Below are 22,928 nucleotides of genomic sequence, written 5' to 3'. Positions count from 1 at the left end.
CATCACAGTCATATATATTTTTTTTATTTGAAGTTGACTTGATCATTAGAGTACCGATGGTCGTCGACCTTTTTTCTTGGCTCGATGCTTTTGGTGCTAACAGTTTATGCCCTAGTGTATATGTAACATAAATGTTGAAAGAGGCGTGGTTGGAGATTGTTGACATCGGAGTCCCAAGAAATCTTGAGATTAACAACAATAGTAAATAATATTACTCAAACAACGAATCAAATTTTCATTTTTTTAATCATGACAAGTACCGTGGAATTTAGATGACCATAATCAATCAACCAAGTTTGAACAAATATATGAAGAGAAGTTTATATTAATGATCTATCTAAGATGGGACTAAGTCCAATAAACATTGGGTGACAATTTTAAAATAGGAACAATTTAAACAATTTTTCAATATGAACTGCACAAATACCGTAAAATTGGACATCATGAGTTTGACACAAGTGTATTCTACTATTTTGTCGTGGAGAAGCAGAAAATAAGGTGGGATAAATTTGACGCCATTATCACATTGAGACAAGGACGTCGAGTCGGATTTCACGTGGTACTAATTGCACTATAAAACTGTAATAAACACACTTATGCACAAACGTAAATGAGAGAAAAGATTGGTTTCATGTCGTTAAATATAATTAAAGAAAGAATACTAAAATTTTATTGTAATGTTATCCGGGTTATGCTACTTTTACATTATGCTATTCATAAACGTGTTCATAATATACTAGTAGCATAACATCACTGGAGAGTTGAAAAATAGTTTTTTCAACTCTTCAATCATGGGATTACATATATACATTATGGACACCCCTATAGATAACATAATGTACATGTTATCCAATTATGTCCAACACTTTGCATTATGGATATTCGAAGTGTATAAAAGGTTAATTTTAACACTTCTAAATGAAGAAGTTGGTCACTGTAAATGCAGCATATATATGTGGGGGACTGTTGGAAAAAAATGAATTGAATGGTTGATTTTTGCATAAATTTTGAGTGGGACTCGTTTGTTTATTTTGGAAAAAATTGTGATCTCCTATGTTAAAATATCGAAATCATATAATTACTTGTAAAAAATTATGCTTCGGTGAATAAGAAACTGGGGCACAAAGTGATGCATTGGAAGAGGTATTGTATCGGAAGGGATATTATTTTAAAGTTATCCCGGATAGAAATATAAATAAAGGCAATGAACACTTTAAATATTATTACACTTTGGAATGGCATAATCATATTTAGTATAAAGGCTCTCTCCATGTGGACGCATTGAGGATGTAAATCAATGACCAAAATAGCTTTGAACCTTGAACTTGTATGCTGGCACAACCTCCGCTAACGAATGTCGAGCCGAATGGACAAAAAATTGGCCCTTACGGTGTCTATGTTTTGCCTTTATTTCATTATTTTCCAAGTAAAAACCTTCCAAAATTTCTTAATTTCTAAAACTCATGTGATTATGTCTGTGTTAATGGCGAGAGTAACAGCGAGGCTAATGGCAGTTAATGGCATAACTTCTGGTCTATTAATTCTCCATTACAGCATATTTATTCAGTCATCTTCCCGCTTACGGGGGCAAACGAAAATCTCCCTTCTCTACATAAAATTTCGCCTTTTGTCTGTGTACATAATTTTTACATTCTGTCAAGGTCTTTGTGAAAGTGTTCAGATATTAAGTCAGTCGCCGTAGTAGTATCTGTAGTGCTCATACTTTACTGGTTTTTTGTTGTATCCTGGAAAATAGACACTCAAACCAAACCCCAAATACCTACGGTGAGGAGGCGAATCTGTTTTAAGGAAATTGTCCTGGATTTGAAAGTTCATTTGTTATTTTATTATTTCCTGCAATTTTAAATTACTTGTTCTGTTCTTATTGTAATCAACAAAATTATTTTAATCAGCAATATTTTGGCTAACAAACTTAAATTAGATTCTTGAAAATAAAACCAAATAGATTCATATACTGTTGTTCAAAAACTAATAGTCATTTGATTTTTCAAGAATGGCAACCGAATCAAGTCATCAACCAACATGGATGTGACTCAAACTGTTGTGGGCTCCTTGTGGCTCAAGTGCCAGTTCTATTGTGGCTTAGACCGTAGCTTTATTTCCAAGTCATGATGTGAGTAAATTGTAGCTCCAACAATTAGCTATTTCGTTACTATGACAATTCATCATGGAAAAAAGGGAGGAATTAAATGGCTTGAATTTCAAAAAATGGCAGCAAAAAATGTTATTTTACATGTCAACCTTGAATCTTGTGAGATTCTTGACTGAAATTGCTCAAAAACTCAATGAGAGTGAGGAAGATGTTCAAACAATTAGTGCACTTGATGCTTGAACCATTCAAATTTTCTGTGTTGAAACTATATCATGAATAGTCTAGCAGATTCGTTATACAACATGTATAGTATAATGAAACCGCAAAGGACTTATGAGAGTCTATGGGTGTAAAATATAAAATTGAGGATGTCGGACTAAAAAGTTCATGGTCTATAGATTCTTAAATTATAAAATGATGGACTCAAAAACTGTAATTAGTAAAGTACAAGAACTTCAAGTGATTTTTCATGAGCTTCATGCCGAGTAGATGATGTTGAGTAAAACTTTCCAAATGACTGCAATTATTGAAAAGTTTTTAAGAGTTGTTTTAAGTATAAGAGAAAGGAAATGAACATCGAAGAACTGAGTGTTAAATTTCGAACTGAGGAAGATAACAAGAGTTCAAAAAAGAAATGGTTCAATCTAGGTGTTGCTAAAGTCAATGTTGTGGAGCATGGTTGCAGTAATGAGACCTACAAAAACAATCCTAGGCCATCTAGTGGTAAAGGGACCAAGCAAAATGTGGAATTTCTAAAAAGAAATTTCAAAGAAAATGCTTCGACTGCGACAAAATGGGTTATACATTTTCGGAGCGCAGATTGTCAAAGATGAAGAAAGAAGCAAATTTAACTACAGAAGCATGATGTGTCGAAGATGAATCTCACAGCCATCATTTTGAAATGAATATGGTACGTTCAAACCCTAAAGATTGGTGGATTCAAATCGAAGATACGAGGCATGTGTCTATGACAAAGAATTATTTACTGCTTTCAAAGCAATTGAGAATGGAGAAAAGTTGTTTATGGAAAATTCAGTAACTTTTGAAATCAAGGTCAATGAAAGGTGGTTCTAAAGATTACTTCGGGAAAAGAGCTAACTCTTAACAATGTGTTATATCTACTAAAAATCCGCAAGCCATTTGAGTTAAATAAGCATGATTTTCGTATTTGCTGCCATTTCTGAATAAGCATGATTTTCATTGAATAAGCATGATTTTCGTTGAATAAGCATGATTTTCGTATTGTATTTGAGTTAGACAAAGTCATTTTGTAAAAAAGTAGATTATTTGTTAGAAAATGTTATGTTTTTGATGGTATGCTTAAGTTAAATGTAATGGATGTTAAGCCAAAAATGAATAAAGTAAACTATTCTGCTTGTGTCTTCCAAGTTTTGGGATGATAGACTATGACATGTTAACTATGATACTTTACATAGACTGGTTAACTTAAATTGTATGCTTGTGTTCGATATTAATTCCAAATATAAGTGCGAAACTCATGTGGAGGAAAAATTGACAATATCATCATTTAAATCAATTGAACGGATTATAGAATCAATTGATTTAATTCACAGTAAAATGTGATTTAAAATTTGTACAAACAAGAGGTGGCAACAAGTAGTTCATTACTTTTGTCGACGATAATACAAAATATTGTTATGTGTATTTACTTAAAAGTAAGGATGAAACCATAGAGAAATTTATTCTCTATAAAAATGAAGTTTAAAATCAGCTTAATAAGAAAATTAAGGTACTAAAAATTGATCGAGATGGTGAGTATGAAACACTATTTGCTGAATTCTGTGCATGACATGAAAACATTCTACCTTATTCACCGCAACAAAATGGTGTACCTAAGCAAAAAAATCGTATCTTAAAAGAAATGATGAATCCAATGTTAATAAGTTCAAGGTTACCTTAGAACATATGGGAGGAGTTGTGTTATTAGCAAATTACCTTTTAAATAAGATATTCCAAAAGAAAATCAAAAAGACCTCTGGTGAGTTATAGAAAGGAAGATAGTCTTCCTATAAATACTTACAAGTGGGGCCATCTTACTAAAGTGGTTGTTCCAACATCAGAAAAGGTAAAGATAGGCCTAAAAACTGTAAATTGCATTTTTATTGACTATACACATAATAGTAGTGCTTATCGATTTCTCGTACATAAATCTAAAATCCCTGACATGCACAAAAACACAATAATGGAATCAAGAAATGCTTCATCTTTTGATCTTGAATTTTCATACAAATCTAAAAAGGAAGCAAACTCTTCTAAACGGACACTGAGACTACGGTTGAAAATAGTCAAGACCAAGAACTAAAAGATGATGTTGAGATTAAACCAAGATGTAGCAAAAGAGAACGGACAAAAAAATATTATGGTCCTAATTTTCTAACCTACATGCTAAAAAGTAAACCTCAAATTTATCAAGCTGTGAACTTTTCAGAAGGACCTCAATGAAAAGATACTATTAAAAGTGAAATAGATTCTATTTTACAAAATCATACATGGGAGTTAATGATTTTTCCTCCAGAAAGTGAACCACTAGGCTACAAATAGATTTTTAAAGGAAAAATGAAAGCAGATGGATCTATTGAAAAGTATAAGACTAGATTAATAGTAAAAAGCTACAAACAACGGAAAAACCTTGACTACTTTGATACAAATTCTCCAATGACGAAAATAACAACTATTAGGATGATAGTTGCTATTTTCGCTCTACAAAATCTTGAAGTATATCAAATAGATATTAAAACTGGCTTTTTGAATTAATATTTAGAGGAAGAAATCTTTATGGAACAACCCGAAAATTTTCATCACCAGGGTAAGAAAATTTTTTGTAACTTGGCGAAATTATTACATAGCTTGAAAGAAGCATCCAAATAGTGTCATAAAAAATTGGATAATGTCATGATAGAGAGTGGATTTAAAATCAACGAGCATGACATATGTGTTAACATCAAAGACGCCGAAAATGGTTATATCATAATAAGTATTTACGTTAACAACATACGTATTGTTGGTTGTAACAATAAGATGGTTACCACTAAAAATATATTAAATTCAAGATTTGACATAAAATATATGGGTTTAGCTGATATTATATTTGAAATTAAAATTTTAAGAACATCACATGGACTAGCTCTAAGTCAGTCACATTATGTGGACAAAATTTTAGAAAAGTTCAACAAGGATGATTCTGGTATGGCTAGAACATTGATAGATACAAGTAAACGTCTTTCTAAAAATAAAGGTGAAAGTGTCTTTCAAGTAAAATACTCGAGAATTATTGAAAGTCTAATGTACTCGATGAGTTGAACAAGACTAGACATAGCCTACATAGTTAGTCAAGTGAGTAGATACACAAGTAATCCAAGAGCTGTTTACTGGAAAGGAATAGTAAGAGTACGGAGGTACATAAAGTATACTCGTAATTTTGAACCGAACTATACCAAATATTCAACGGTTGTTGAAGAATATAGTGATGCAAATTAAATATCTGATATAAAAAACTCCAAATCCATTAGTGGATTTGCGTTCACATTGGATAGTGTAGCTTTATCCTAAAAATTCTCTAAACAAACAATTATAGCTAGATCTAATATGAAATTTGAGTTTATAGCTCTAGATAATTGTAGTGATGAAACTGAGTGGTTACGCAATTTTTTAAGGGGCATTCCAAGATAGTTGAAACCTGTGCCAACAATTTGCATACACACAAAGTAAATTTTAAAATGGTAAGTCTTGACATATACGTCATAGACATAATACCATAAGGCAACTACACTAAATTAGAGTTATTGATAAGTTCATTTTTGCACACTTATTTAATACTTAAATAAGCTTAAATATTGATTAAATGAGCAAATTTCTACTCACAATTATATAATTATTGTTTTTGTAGGAAAAAATCACATAAGAAAATAGAGCAAGGTAAAAGGAAATGAAAAGGGACCAAAAGTGTACAAAATTGTGAAGTTGGGAACCAAAATGCATAAGTGTCGATAGTTCAAAGACTTGGGGTTGCAATTTTTGAAGGGCATAATTGAAAGAAAAGTCAAAATCCAAGGACCAAATTGGATAAAACCAAAGTTGGAGGACCTGACGTGCAATTCTTTGGGGACCAAACTGAACAAAAGGAAAAAAGGCTAAGCCACAAGCTAAGACCCCAATTTTAGACAACTGAGAGCAACCAAAAAGCTAAGGCGCATGCCTCATTTTGTACTAGGCGAACGCCTTAAGTGGAAAATCACGACTTGTATGTACATTTCAATTTGTTCATAGACCTCTTCTTACAATTTGGCTGGGACGATTTTCACCCTTTTTAAGCACCCTCCCTATTCTTCTTGTTTTATTATTCTTCATCTTGAAAGAAAACCCTAGCCTCTTCTCTTTCTTTTTACCTTCCTTTTAATTTTCTTTCTTTTCTTTTCCTTGGCATATTTGGGAGCAAATATAGAGCGCAAAGGAGAATCATTTAAGGAGGTGGAGAAATATTTGGAAAAACCAAAGCCAAGCTTCAAATTGGGTTGTATCTATAACTTTGTATTTTCTTAATTATTTTGCCATACTTGCAATGTATTGTACAAAATATTCTCCTTTTTATCGTTTGTATAAAATGGACTAAGTTATTTGTATTGGGATTTATGGTTGTAGTTTAATCTAATCTTGATTAATTTTAATATTAGCCCTTTCATATTGATTTGCTTATTTTCGTGTGTTTCTTCTATCGTATTCTATGCATTTTCATTTATGTGGTCAATGAATGATTGTGTTTAGTGATATGTACATTGTTCGAGAGAAGATTGTGCACTTTAGACCAAATAGTAGAACCCCTAAATTTGTGTAGGGGATAGAGATATACCTCTAGCCCTAGGTGACCCAATGAGCTATTTTCACAAATATTTAATGCAATTGTTTTGTTTTAATCGACATAGAGATATAATAGGTTAAACTAATCAATTAGGGTTAATTTCACTCGAGAGAGATAATTAACTAAAATTGAAAAATCGGGTCTAACATCGTAAATGAGTAACTTATTAATTGGCTTGTGGAGAAATTAATTAGGCGATGGTTGAATGAAACCATGAATTCCAACCACCTTTGCTTTCGAAAATTCCCAAGAATTTCTTATTTTCTTATTTTTGTAGATTTTCAGTTATTTTCCAAAATCATAATCTTTATTGTGTGTTTCTTTTTATTGTTAGAATTAAATTAAATAAAATTATGTAATCGAAAGTATACATTCCTCGAGGGATCCACAACCCGGATTCAAAAGGTCCGCTTTATTACTTGAAGGCGACCTATGCACTTGCGACATGCACTTTTAGGGAACAAGTTTTTGGTGCCAATTGTCGAGAAGTGTTTTAATTCAATAACAATATTTTGTTGATTCTAATTTTCACAATTTTATTTTTGTTCTTTTGTATAGTTTTTATATCTTTATTGTGAGGTTGACTTCTTAATTTTGTTTCTCTAGGTCTTCGGTAGTGCATGCTTCGTTTAAAAATTTTTGATCTTTTCGAACTTAATCCGAATATTGAAAGGACTTTTTGAAGAAGACGACTGGAACAAAGAGAATTAAGAAGGCAACAACCGATTGAAATGGCACACTAAGGGGTAATGTGAAACCCAATGCTCAACCGGAAAATATTCCTCAAGGTGGTATCCCACCAAGTTTTGGTAACCAAGTGGGTAGGGCTCAAGAGCCCATTGTCAATGAGGAAGATATGCTATTTGGGGACTTCATGAACCCACTCGTGATAGAGAATGAATCAAGTATTGTCTACCCTTCATATGGACATCCAAACTTTCAACTTTGCCCGGATGTCATCAGTTTTTTCTCCAACACCATTCCATTCCATGGGAGAATCGATGAGAATCCTTATTCACATATACAATTTATAGAGAATGTTGAAAATTTTAAATATGAAGGCGTGAATGTAGAGGCGATCCAGATGAGGTTATTTGTTCACACTTTGAAGGATAAGGCAAGGAATAGCTTGAGATTTTACCACCCAGAAGTATAAATAGTTGGTTGGAACTTATTCAAAAATTCACAACCAAATTCTTTCCACCCACGCGAGTAGCTAAACTCAAGAATGACATAACCACATTCCAACGATCCAAATTTGGGAGCTTTCATGAGGCTTGGGAAATGTTTAAAAACATGCTTCGAAAATGTCCAAATCATGGAATCACAATGGGGTAACAAGTGAATTATTTTTATGCCGGGTTAACCCCTTCTTGTCATTCAAATGTGGATTCATCATCTAATGGTTCGATCAAGAAAAAGATTATTCGGGAAGCATATGATCTATTTGAGGTCATTAGTGAGCAAAGTGCTATGTAGTCAGATAGAGGTTCACAAAGATAGGTTGGTGGAGTTTGAGATGGTGAAGCATTTTCAATGATTCTAGCAAAGATTGACTCACTAGCAAGGAAGGTAGAAGGACTTTATACATCTACTTCAAGCTCTCATTTGGCTCATGTGGTACAATCTCCACCTATTTACGATTTTTGTGGGACAAATCACCCAAAACCAAGTTGCCCGTTGATAGGTAGTGGTTCGGCATCCACCGAGCAAGTGGCATATGCTCAAAACTTGCAACGCCAATGGTACAATCCTTACTTGCAAACTTATAACCCTTGTTGGAAAAATCATTCATACTTCTCCTATGGAAAAAATCAAAAAGGCCATTGCAAAGTTGGCAAACCATCAATTGCAATATCAAGAACGTAATGATGCCTCTTTGAAAAACTTGGAACGTCAAGTGGGTCAAATTGCAAAACTTCTCTCCGAAAGGCAACAAGGCGTTGCCTAGCAACCAGGAAATCATTGTTTGGACTATTGCAGATATTTAGGAAATTAGTCGTTCAATATGCATGCATAAACTCATTATGGATGATGATTTTAAACCATCAGTGGAGCATCAAAGGCGGTTGAATCTCGATATGAAAGAAGTGGTAAAAGCCGAGGTGGTAAAGTGGCTTGATGCAGGCATTATTTACCCAATTTCAGATAATGCTTGGGTGAGCCCCGTTCAAGTGGTACCAAAGAAAGAAAGTGTCATGATTGTGGAAAATGAGGATAATGAACTTATACGTACTAGACCCGTAACCATTCGGAGGGTATGCATTGACTACTGCAAGCTTAACAAAGGTACAAGGAATGATCACTTTCTCTTTCCTTTCATTGATCAAATGCTTGAGCGGTTAGCGAGGTATTCTCATTATTGCTTTTTGGATGGGTATTTGGGCTATAATCAAATTGCAATAGCTCCGAATGATCAAGAGAAAACTAGTTTCACATGTCCATATGCTATATTTGCATATAGAATGATGCCCTAGTCCTTGCAATGCACCCACCACTTTCCAAAAATGTATGATGGCTATATTTTCCGACATCGTGGAGAAATGTATTGAGGTATTTATGGATGATTTCTCAGTGTTTGGGGCCTCTTTTGATGGATGTGTTAACCAATTTAGAAATGGTGTTGTAAAGATGTGAGTATACCAATTTGGTGCTTAATTGGGAGAAATGTCATTTCATGGTCCAAGAAGGCATAGTTTTCGACCATCAAATTTCACATAAAGGGATAGAGGATGACAAGGCAAAAATCCAAGTAATTGAGAAATTACCTCCACCAACTTCAGTGAAAGGGATAAGGAATTTTTTTAGGACATGCCGAATTTTATAGAAGGTTTATCAAGAAATTCTCAAAGATCACAAAGCAGATTTTCTCCTTACTTGAGAAGAACACTCCATTTGATTTCTCTAAAGAGTATCTCCATGCTTTCAACACTTTTAAAGAGAAACTTGTCATGGCTCCTATCATTGTAGCTCTGGATAGGAATCTTCTATTTGAACTTATGTGCGATGCAAGTGATTATGTCGTTGGAACATTCTTGGGACAAAGGAGAAATGAAATCTTTCATTTTATCTACTATGCTCGCCGAACTTTGACCGATGCCCAATTGAACTATGCCACTACTGAAAAAAGATGCTCATGATGGTATTTGCATTTGACAAATTTCAATCCTACCTCATTAGGTTACAAGTGATTGTTTACACAGACCACTCAACCCTCAAGTATTTGTTAGCAAAGAAAGATACCAAGCCTCAGTTGATCAGATGGGTACTTCTTCTACTAGAGTATGACTTGGAAATTCATGATAAAAAGGGATCGAAAATGTTGTTGCCGATCATTTATCTCGACTTGAACAAACCGAAGAGGTTGTGGATGGGGAGATAAATGAGGTATTCCTTAATGAACAACTCTTACAAATTATGCATCTTTTACAAGCAACCCATACACCATGGTATGCGGGCCATGTGAAATTTCTTGCTAGCGACATCATTCCATAGGATCTTTCTTATCAACAAAGGAAGAGGTTCTCCACCGAAATCAAGCATTATTTTTTGGGCGATCCTTTGTTTTTCAAACGGGTCCTGGATCAAATTATTCAGAGATGTGTACGGGAAGAGGAAATGGAGCAAATCCTTTAGCAATATCATTCCTCTCCCTATGGTGGTCACTTTAGTGCTGTAAAAACTGTATCAAAGGTACTTCAATCTGGTTTCTATTGGCCTATACTATCCAAAGATGCTCACACTCTTGTTTCCAAGTATGACAAATGCCAGTGCAGTGGTAATAACTCCAACAAAATGAAATGCCTTTGAATTCTATATTGGAGGTGGAGATTTTTTTATGTTTGGGGTATTGATTTTATGGGATCTTTTCCTTCTTTATTTTCAAGTCAATATATATTGGTGGTGGCTGATTATGTGTCAAAGTGAATAGAAGCGGTTGTTTTACCTACTAATGATGCTTGGGTGGTAATAAACTTTTTAAAGAAAAACATTTTTTCTCGCTATATCACCCCCCGAGCTATCATTAGTGATAGAGGAAAACATTTTTGCAGTCGCCTTTTCAACTCACTATTGACCAACAATGGAGTAAAGCATCGTGTGGTCACTCCCTATAATCCCCATGTTGAGATCTCAAATCGGGAGTTAAAGAGGATTCTTGAATTGACGGTAAGTTCCTCTAGAAAAGATCGATCCAAGTAATTGGATGATGCATTATGGGCTTATCGCACTACTTTCAAAACACCCATTGGAATGTCTCCATATTGCCTCTTGTTTGGAAAATCTTTCCACCTCCCAGTAGAACTTGAGCACGGGTTTATTGGGCGATAAATGCTTTGAATTTTGATGTCAAATCGGCTGATAAGAGAAGATTGCTTCAATTGAATGAACTTGATAAACACCGCCTTGAATCATATAAGAGTGCCCGAATTTATAAGGAGAAGACAAAGAAATGGCACGACCAAAACATTGTGAAGTGGGAGTTCTTTGTTGGACAACGAGTTCTTCTTTACAATTCTTGACTCCGATTGTTTCCCAGAAAGCTCCACTCGAGATGGTCAGGTCCTTTCACCATCGCTAAAATTTTTCCACATGGAGCAGTTGAACTTCATCATGGGGAAAAGGGGAACTTCAAGATTAACGGGCAACGATTGAAACCATACTTTTGGGGTGATTTTTCTAAGGAGAAGTCCTCTATTCCTCTTGCCAATCTAGAGTGAACAAGGCCTATAGTCGAGTTAGGGACAATAACCAAGCGCTTGTTAGGAGGCAACCCAAGTTTCTTATCCTTACACTTTTGTTTATGTTAATTGTGATTAATACTTTTGTTATAACATTTTGAATTAATACAATTCTTTTGTATGTCAAAATTTTTGAAGTCCCAATCACCCATAGATCTCAACAAGTTTAGGGATGCACGGTCTACTAAGTCATGAACCAGAAAGTCATCCACAACATCCTTCAGCAAAAACCTAATCGGGGAAGTTTCGTCAACCCTCTTTCTTTATTTTGTATCATTTTTGTACACGTTGAGGACAATGTGTAAGTTAAGTTTGGGGGTGTTAATGGGATATTGTGCCTATATATCATGCTTATATTGGTGTTGATACTGGCGTGTTGGATAGCCTTGTCGATTTTTGATAATTTGATGTGATGTTTAAAATTGTTATTAGTTCATAAGTTATGACCAATCATGCTATTTGTCTCGATCTTGAAAATTTGCTTGTTCATGTGAGATTGTATACCACTTTGAGCACAATAGTCACAATTGGTTATTGTCTAAATGTACAATAGTCACAATTGGTTATTGTCTAAATGTGGAAATGGTTGATTGATGGAAAATTTTTGAATTGGAAGAACTAGGTTGTGAGTTACACATAAACTTCTATCATACTCTCAATCACTCTACCATTGTATGATTTAAGTTTGGGGGTGATCGAGCCGATGAAAGATATTATCTAGAAGTGTGTTGATTCTATGAATGTTGAAAATATTTGTGTAGAGTGTCTTTTTCCAAATATAAGCTAGGTAATAACTATATACTAGAGATCTAAGCCCCATTTGTGTTGTGCTTAAAAAAAAATAAAGTAAAATTGTTGACTCTTGTGCCTCACTTCGTAGCTTTTTTTACTCGAGTTATTAAGTCCGTTGGGATATCTCAAAATCCGATACCCTTTGATTTAAACAACTGGAGAGCTATCAACATAAAACTCGCTACAAGGGTCAAAAAGAAAGTTTAAAGTAGTGAGGTAAAACATGGGGAAGAGAGAGAGAGAGAGAGAGAGAGAGAGAGAGAGAGAGAAATTGCTGTTGTGCAATTGTATTTGATATTTGGGTTTAGATAACTAGTTGGTTTGAATTACTTAGTATAAAATTGAATGTGGAAGCACTCATTAATGGAGAATGGTCACATGACTAGATGTTGAGATTGTCGATTAGACCCAACCAAACAAAAAAAAAAAAAAAAAAAAAAAATGAGTGATTGAGAGCAACTTTAGATTTACACCTAGGGAAGTAAAAGAAATATCTATTTTAGTGTGAATCTCACGAGTGGAGAAAGGAAATATTTGACCACAAAAGGTTGGGTTGGAGCCAATTTGAAAATTTTTTTGTCTTGACAACTTTTTCTTTAACATGTGTTACCTGATTTTATAGTAGATAATCTTGCTCGGGAGGAGCAAGAGCTTAAGTTTAGGGGTATTTGATAAGTGTGTTTTGCACACTTATTTAATACTTAAATATTGATTAAATGAGCGAATTTTTACTCACAATTATATAATTATTTTTTTTTAGGTAAAAATCACGTAAGAAAAGAGAACAAGGTAAAAGAAAGTGAAAAAGGGACCAAAGGTGTACAAAATTGTAAAGTTGGGGACCGACATGTAAAAGTGGCAAAAGTTCAAGGACCTGGGGTTGCAATTTTTGGAGGGTGTAATTGAAAGAAAAGTCAAAATCCAAGGAACAAATTGGATAAAATCAAAGTTGGAGGACCTGACGTACAATTCTTTGATGACAAAACTGATGAGAAGGAAAGCTCCCAATTTTGGACAAACTTAGAGCAACCAAAAGGCTAAGACGCGCGCTTTAGGTTGAAAATTAGGACCTGTGCGCACATTTTAATTTTTTTATGGGCCTCTTTTTACAATTTGGTTGGGACGGTTTTCAAACATTTTAAATACCATTTTCCCTACTCTTCTTGCTCTATTATTCTTCATCTTGGAAGAAAGCCCTAGCCCCCTTCTCTTTCTTTATACTTTCATTTTCATTTTCTTTTCTTCTTCTTTGTTTTGTCTTCTTTTCCTTGTTATTTTTGGGAGCAAATCATAGAGCGCAAAGGGGAATCATTCGAGGAGGTGAAGAAATATTTGGAAAAATCAAAGTCAAGCTTCAAATTGGATTGTATTTATAACTTTCTATTTTCTTAATTATTTTGCCACACTTTCAATGTATTATATAAAATATTCTCTTTTTTATCATTTGTATAAAATGAGCTAAGTTATTTGTGTTGGGATTTATGGTTGTAGTTTAATCTAGCCTTGAATAATTTTAATATTTGCCATTTTATATTGAATTGCTTATTTTCTTGTGTTTCTTCTATCGTATTCCATACATTTTCATTTATGTGGCCAATAAATGATTATGTTAAGTGAATTGTACATCGTTCGAGAGAAGATTGTGCATTTTAAACCAAAATAGTAGAAATTCTAGATTTGCGTAGAGGATAGAGATATATCTCTAACCCCAGGTAACCCAATGAGCTATTTTCACAAATATTCAATGCAATTGTTTTGTTTTAATCGACATAGAGATATAGTAGGTTAAAACAATCAATTAGGGTTAATTTCGCTCGAGAGAAGTAATTAACTAAAATTGAAAAATTGGGTCTAACATCGTAAATAAGTAACTTGTTAATTGGGTTTTGGAGAAATTAATTAAGGGCAACGGTTAAATGAATGTTCACATCCCAACCACCTTTGCTTCCGAAAATTCCCAAGATTTTCATATTTTCTTATTTTATAGATTTTTAGTTATTTTCCAAAATCATAATCTTTATTGTGTGTTTCTTTTTATTGTTAGAATCAAATTAATTAGAGTTGTGTAATCGAAAGTATACATTCTTCGAGGGATCGACAACCCATACTCAAAAGGTCCACTTTATTACTTGAACGAGACCTTTGCACTTGCGGCATGCACTTTAAGCAAGCAGTTATCTCCATTGATCATGTTAAGCCAAAGAATAACATTGTGGATTTGCTACCCAAATGGTTAAATAGAGAGTTATTTGGAAAATCATCAGAAGGAATGTAACTTAAGTCCTTGAATGAATGAGTTAATACAAAGGAAACTCAATCTAGTTGATTGGAGATCCCAAAATCTAGGTTCAAAGAGACAATCTAATTGTAAAGACTTAATTAAATCACTTTAGGGAATAATAACTAATGTTCATTCCTATGATATAACAGTGATGCACGTAAATATAAAGGATAAGCAATAGGTTTTTAATGATGGGCAATCGAGCTAAATCATGCGGGTTACTTGTAATAAAAAATCACTTATGTGAGAGAGAAGTAGACGCTTCTAAAGGAATTGTGTGGGGCTCAATTTTTATGAACTCTCACAAAACCAATCGAATGTTCATGGACATAACAATGAGAGTTTAATTGTGTTAGGAAGAATCTTATATGGAGTACATTATCTTTTACATAAAAGGCATAACAGTTCAAAAAATCATATCTACTGGTCAACTAATTAATTAAATATGCTTTTACAAGAGAAAGTTCAAAGGATAATACATGCCTATCCTATGTAGGTTTCAACAGTTGAACTATATTATCAAATCTTTATGTTTTCCGCTTCTATGTCTTTCTCAATTTTCATTCATATAGGGAATTGTTGAAAAAAAAAAGAAATGAATGGCTAACTTTGGCATAAATTTTGAGTGAGACCCGTTTGTATATTTTGGACGATCAAGATTGATTTGTATTCTCCTCCGTGAGAACATCGAAATCATTTATTTACTTTCCAAAAATGATTCTTAGGTGAATAAAAAATTGTAATTCAAAGTGATACATTGGAAGAGGTTTGTATTGGAAGATAAACTATTTTTAAGTTATCCCACATAGGAAAATAGATAAAGACAATGAGCACTTCAAATATTACTACACTTTGGAATGATGTAATCATGTGTAACATAAAAGCTCTCTTTATATGAGCACATCGAAGGTGCAAATGATATATCGAAACAGGCTTTAGACCTTGAACTTGTGTGCGGATACGACTTATGCACACGAATGTCGAACCACATGGACCAAAAATTGGCCTTTAGGAGGGTCCATGTTTTGTCTTTATTTTATTATTTTCCAAATAAAAATCTTCCAAATTATCTCAACTCGTGAAACTCATGGGATTATGTTTGTGTTAATGGAGAGATTAACAGCTGAGTTAATGGTTATTAATGACATAACTCCTGGCCTGTTAATTCTCCATTACGGCCTATTTATTCAACCATCTTGCTCCCTTGCAAGCACATGAAAATCTCCCTTCTCCGCATAAAATTTCGTCTTTTGCATGTGATCATAATTTTTACTTTTTGTCAAGGTCTTTGTGATAGTGTTCAGATATTAAGTCAATACATTGGAGTAGTATTTGCAGTGCTCAGACTCTAGTAGTTTTTCTTTGTATTTTGGGAAATAGACACTCAAACTAAACCTCAAGTATTTATGGTGAGGGGACGAATCTATTTTAAGGAAATCGTGTTTATACTGGCATCGATTTGAAAGTTCATTTGCTCTTTTATTATTTACTTGATTTGAAAGTTCATTTGCTCTTTTATTATTTACTTCAATTTTAGATTACTTTTTTTGTCGTTACTATAATTAGTAAAATTGTTTTAATCTGTAACATTTTGGCTTAACAGTTTGGGCTTATAAGTTTACTTATTGTACTTGTCAGAAGAAAGAAAAAATATATATAATACTTGCTTATAATTACGTCAAAGATGATATTTTGATTCTTGTGTCCAAGATTGGTGAATGGATAAAAAAAGGATGGCAAATATATGTGATAATGGGGCTAGGGTCATGCCTCAAACTATAAGCCGAGCTTGAAACTGCTTTCATGATATAAGTAGCTTATCCTTCAAGGTATTTTGACAACCACTCAATTCAATCAATGGCAGATCCAGATGGTTTCATGTGAGGAATACTTACCCCCACAGAATTTTTTGATTTTATTTTTCAACCTTTCCCAACTTGTAGCCATCTGCCTTCAACAGCTTCAGTGTATCCTTTGTGTTTGCTTTGGGACACAACAGAGAAGATAGCAATGCCTCGAAACTAAGCAAATTAGGGTTCAATCCATAAAATCAATTGCAATTTAGTTTTGACTTCATAATGAAAAATATCTGATTCTGCCATTGAATTCGACCAATAAGAACTTTTGTTTAAAAGGCAGACACGTTAATGAACATTATATCAAGTTAAAGCACTGACTCACCTAACAATGAACAATATAATTATAAGGTAGCCAAAGACATTCAACCCACTCATTCTCCAAGTTGACTTATAAAAGATTTGATATCAACACTTAAATGATCAATTTCTTGTGAAGTTTCGTAGATGAACAAGTTCATGATCATGAATGGTTAGACTGTTGAGTGACGAAGATTTGATCTCTCGTATCTTGGAATTTTCTAACTTTCAAAGTGGTTATTATGCCTTGTGGCAATTTAGCATAAACAATTTTCAACTTCTGACTATGCACACGTAATTTTAGTACCCACCACTCAGCATGCCAGTGCTTGCACCTGTTTGCACTGTTATGATAAAATAAATAACTTACCTAATAAAAGTAACTTTAAATTGGTTTATTCGATTATTTCATAGTATGGACAAATTAATTATCAAACATTAATGGGTTACTTCTTTAATGAAAAACAGGATGTTTAATAAATTTTTGCCCCTGTTTGATCTCCATTACGTAGAAAAATTGATGGGGGAAATAGTATTTTTTTGAAAAATGAGTGGTTGAAAAAGAATTAAAAATTTTCGATTTACGTGTAATATTATTTTATGAAAGATTGTGTAGTTGAAAATAGGAGAAAAAAATTAAATATAATAGAATTTAATGTGATGGGACTCAAACAGGGACTTTATCTTGAATGTTGAGGGAGAAACAAATGAAAATGTTTGACAGATTTACAGAATGTCAAGTCATAGAATTTTATTGGACTTTATACAAAAAAAATATTTGAAACAACTAATCAAAATCCTCCACATTAGCACCTGTGATGCTTTCTGACAATTTTCCTTGTACGAAAAACTTTACTCGAAAGTTGAACTTATGTAAATGTTCATATTTGCTGATTTTTCTAAAGCTTCTTGGAACACGATAAAGTTAATACTACATCCGTCTCATAAAGATAGACTTGTTTTAATGCTTGCTAGTACACCTGTCTCTTAAAGATGAGCTTTTTACAATTGAAAACAACTTAATAAAAATTCAACATTTAGTTTTGATGCTTGTTAGGACACTCTTAATTTTAAAAAGACTGTTGACTATGACATATTTTAGAAAAATTAAAGTGATATTATATAGTATTAATGCCGTTAAACACGTTTAGTGATTACACATGATAAATTTAATTAAATAGGATTTATATCCTTGCATTCAATTTTGCATGTGTCACCTAAATTAGTGTTGAATATCATCCGGCTAAATAGTAGTATTCTACAATATAATAGTTGTTATATCATTTTAAAAGGATTTTATAATTGAATGTCATACATTTTAAAATAAGATTTTTATTAGATTACGATAGATATTGAAGAAATGTGTGGTTGAAAAGTTGTAGAATGTATAAAATATGTGATTAAAATTAATTGTTAATTTTGACCTAAATTAAAATTTAGATTTTAATTTGTACCAAACGTGGGATAAGTTTAGAATGATTGAATACTTGGGGCCTGTTTGGGAGTGATTTTGAGAATTAATTTTTTGACAGTGGGGTCCACTTGTGAGAGAATAAGTCAAATATGATGGTTGAAATAGTAAAATAACGATCAAAAAATCAATTTTTTAGGTAAAAAAATCGCTTCCAAACATGCCCTTGGTTATGCATAAAAAGCAATGTGTAATTACCAGGCGACTCGAAGGAGGTAAAAAGTCAAGACCAAAGGATTGAACTGTAATTAGATAGGTATTAAAAAGAAAAAAGAAAATCAAAATTTCAAGTGAATTGACCTGTCAGGTTTCGATTTTTTCATTTGAGCATGATTATCGGATCCAACTTTCATAGCATTGATTTTAGGAGAGAAAGCTGGTTGTAACTGATTAGAAATTAGTAACAGAGATTTTTTACCCCAAAAAATTGATTTTTTTATCGTTGTTTCATCATTCCAGCTGTAATTTTTAATTTCTTCTCTCATAGGTGGATCCCATTTTTCTTCTAACGGTCAAAAAATCAATTCTCAAAATCCCTCTCAAACGGGACATAAATCTTTTAGAATAAAGTCACTTAATTAGGTTTAAAAGTAGAGAAAAAAGAGAAAGACTAATTTGACAGCAAATTATTGATTTTTTCATTTTAATTTTTCAAATTATTCAATTATACGTCCACACTATTCCACCTATTTTGGAACTGTATGTGTAGATCTTTTATATGGAAATATATAATACCGATGATGCATTAAGTAATCAGCAAGTAATCCTTTTAAGACTGAAATAATGACATAATTAGTGTTGACTTTTTTCACTGAGTCAGCCCCGACCCAAAGAGAGAGGATCAGCAAAGCGCGTTAAGAGATATATCAAAATTCTATTGATAACTTTAAAATGACCAAATAATAATAATAATAATAACACCGTCCATACGATAGTGCTGGATACAGATCAGACCACATCTGTTGAGACTAGGGAGGTGTGCCATTATCACAATTCCTTTACAAGACAAATTTCCACGGTTCTTCTCCTACGTTTCTTCACTTCCATTCCGTTTGACCGCCATTAAAAAGAGTTTTTATTTTAGGAAGATGAATTTTAAAATAGTAATTTTTTTTAAAAAAATGAATTCATTTACGTGTTGAATGTTTTATTATTGTGAGAATGTGTGACCGAAAATGAGTTTGAAAAAATAGAATTTCATAATAATGATTGTCAAATAGTGAATTAGGCTTTTTTTTTTTTTTTTTTAATTCGTGTTGAGTCAGTTTAAAATGTAGAACGTGAAGATAAATGTTAAATTATAAATCTCGAGTAATGTTAAATAATAGCTGTTTTTATGGTAGTTGAGATTATGATATGACACCCCACGTAAGGGATGTGGACACTCCTGTGTATATATTTTATGTACACAAAGCACAAAAAACCCTAAAATGATAATGTCAAAATTATCAAATCCCTTCTTTTTGAGATTATGACACCCCACGTAAGGGATGTGGACACCCCTATATACATATTTTATGTACAACAAACACAAAAAATCCTAAAATGATAATATCAAAATTATCAAATCCCTTGTTTACACATGCGATGATTGGAATAGAGGGTTGCGATGGATCTAATTACAAAAATCCATTTACTTTAAACCTTTTAAATAAGTCATAAAGTTGGTTTTGTATAGTGAAATTGTGTGTTTTGGATGAGGCGATTGAGGAAGCAATTGGGTGCTGCTTATTTCTTTGAAAAAGTAGGTAATGAAATTCATCAATTTCCTGTGAAAGATTTACTCTAAAAGATTAAAAGTTATGGAATCCATTAACTCGTTGAATTATCTCGGTCTTTTACTATAAAAAAGTAAATGACTGTCGGCCACATGAATTTGACATCAATTCAGATGAATCAAGAAACAAAATTGATCAACTTTCACCAAAAAGTTTCTAGGAATTTATTTCATTTTTTAGATAATTTATAATAGGAATAACAACATTGTTAGTCATTGTTCTACCTCGATCAGAAAACCTTTTTTCCCAAGTTAGTCATGTAGTGTTCAATTGAGAGCTGATGTAATGATGAAAATGGGACATGGCGTTCCCATCCTCCACCCCTTTTGGTATTTTGTCATCTTATTCCCATGCTCGATTAAGGTAGGACAAGACAAGGCATGACCCTATTCTATTTATCGACTCATTTATTTTTTATTTAATTTTTTAATTTTTGGTTTTATTGTTTTAATATTTTAGCTTGTCAAAATTAGTAATTTTTTTTTCAAATTTTAAAAAATTCATGTTTCCTCTAGAAATGATTATGATTATGATTATTTTCTTTATGTGTAATAAAATACTTGTATTTTAAATCAATATCTCTTTCCGATAAGAGAATTGTATTGACCGATAAATTATGCTTTCGAACTATGTTTTTATATATAGAAAAAAAATATATAACAATAAAAAAGGAAAATGTAAAAATAGTGAGATAAAAAAATGAACAAAAGGACTTTTCTTTCTTCTTTTTCATTTTTTTTTTTAAGTGTAACATACGAAAGGTTTTTTCCCCGTGGAAACATCTCAATGAATTGTGTAATAATATTAATGTTTGGTGGAAGCAGAGGCCAGATTTTATGGAATTGTAACGTTGCCAGCTTAATTCATAATTCTCGTCCTATTTATATAGGCTGATTTTCTTGTTTCAATTATAGTCCTATTTTTTTATTGAGAATATTTTATTTTATTTTTTTACTAATATACCGTTATTTAACTTGTAGTTACAACTAATTTTTCTTACTTAATATTGAAATTGTACAAATATAAATAAGGATAAACTAAAAAAGTTTATGGCAAAAATTCTTTTTCAATAACATTAAATAAAAATTAATAAACTGTATGAAAAACACAATAAACTTATATGGGAAGTATACATAATAGTTTACATAATGATGTCCATAATTATACGTGACACTATATTCAAAATTTAATTCAAATTTCACACTTGCACATCAACAATCGGATAATTGTCACATCATATTACGTACACTATTATGTGCAATAATTATATACAAGTAGAATTTTTCAACTTATATAAATGAGATAGAGAGAGTAATTATTAAAGAGAAATGAGTACTGAAATGAAGGATAATCTTAAGAATAATTCTATTTGTACCGAATAGAATGTGTAGAAAGTTGTCTCCCCTCTCACAATACATGCGGGCCCCATGTGAGTATAAAAATTCTCAAATGTGATCAACATTCCTTATTATGAGTAGTGTGTAAAAAATTAGATAAAAAAATTATATACATATAGCATTGTCGTAATCTTTACTATTTTATGTAATAATCTACAAAACTTCAAACTTAATGGCAAAAAGTGGGAGGAGGTGATGTCTTGGTAAATTAAACAGAAATAAATCATTGTTGACGAGATCCCTATTGCGAAATGATACTCTGATTTGATCATATCATGGTTTCTTTATTGTGTGTACAGATGAACAAACTAACTAACTTAAAGCACGCTTCAAAAAAAAATAATAATAATGAATAAGTGAATAATTTCTTGAAATATGTAGATAAAATATAATTTGTATGTTTATAAATAACTTATATCACGAGCCAAGCCTCGGCTTTGTCAATATTGGATTTTTTTTATTTTGTTAATGAATTATTTATTTATTTTTTATTAATCATATAAATAAAAATCAAGGTATACAAAGTGAGAAGTGGATGGCAATTTTTATTATGTGTTTAATTAAATTATTTATTAATTAATTTGCATTGATTAATATAAAAATGAAAGATGTGCTCACGAGTGGAAAAGATGTCGATTGTATATCAATACACTTGGTAGGCTCCTGTTTTTATAATAGGGAGTAGACTTCAAATTTCTTGCATGCTATGAATGGATTCGCATAAAAAAAGGTGACGACATCCATTAAAAATAAATTAAGAAAATGACTACTAAGTTTGACAAATACGTATATCTCACTTATAAGCCGTAAATTCCACACAAAATAAGAAATAAATAAAGAATTTATCTTAAAACATACATTTGTACGGAGCTGATTACTTATAAGTCGTGAGTTTATTTATCAAGCATGCTCAAACTAAAACATTATGTCAATTCATAAGGTGACATACACTCAGTGAAATAATATAATAATATGTGGTAATTATAGATTTCGTGTAGATTTCACAATGAATCAAATTAATTGTGAAAATTGTACTTTTTCGAAAGAATAATGTTATTTGCAGTCGCTCACTGCCTCAATTGTCTTACGTGACATACATGTGATGGTTAATGATTTGTTGCATAAAATAATAAAAAATTATTACATTAATATATTAGATCACTAACCACCATATATATGTCATATCCGACGACTAGGATAGTAAGTGACTGCAAATAGTATTACTTTTTTCCAAAAATGAAAATAATATAGTAATAGCAATATTTAATCCCCGGTTAGCTACTAACCATGGTTTGAGTTCAATGTGTATAAATAGGAGACATCAG

At 32.3% G+C, this 22,928-nt stretch overlaps 1 protein-coding gene across 1 annotated transcript; it reads left to right on the top strand.

The window, feature by feature from the left end:
- The first annotated feature begins 9,016 nt into the window (after positions 1 to 9,016).
- LOC111371154 lies at positions 9,017 to 9,466 on the top strand. Its single transcript, XM_022993061.1, has one exon. The coding sequence runs from the start codon at positions 9,017 to 9,019 to the stop codon at positions 9,464 to 9,466; it is 450 nt and encodes a 149-aa protein (XP_022848829.1).
- Positions 9,467 to 22,928: the final 13,462 nt, after the last annotated feature.

The sequence above is a fragment of the Olea europaea genome, chromosome 22 (genome assembly GCF_002742605.1).
Source record: "Olea europaea var. sylvestris chromosome 22, O_europaea_v1, whole genome shotgun sequence".
Classification (NCBI taxonomy): Eukaryota; Viridiplantae; Streptophyta; class Magnoliopsida; order Lamiales; family Oleaceae; genus Olea; species Olea europaea.
This window is presented reverse-complemented; position numbering and strand designations above follow the sequence as displayed.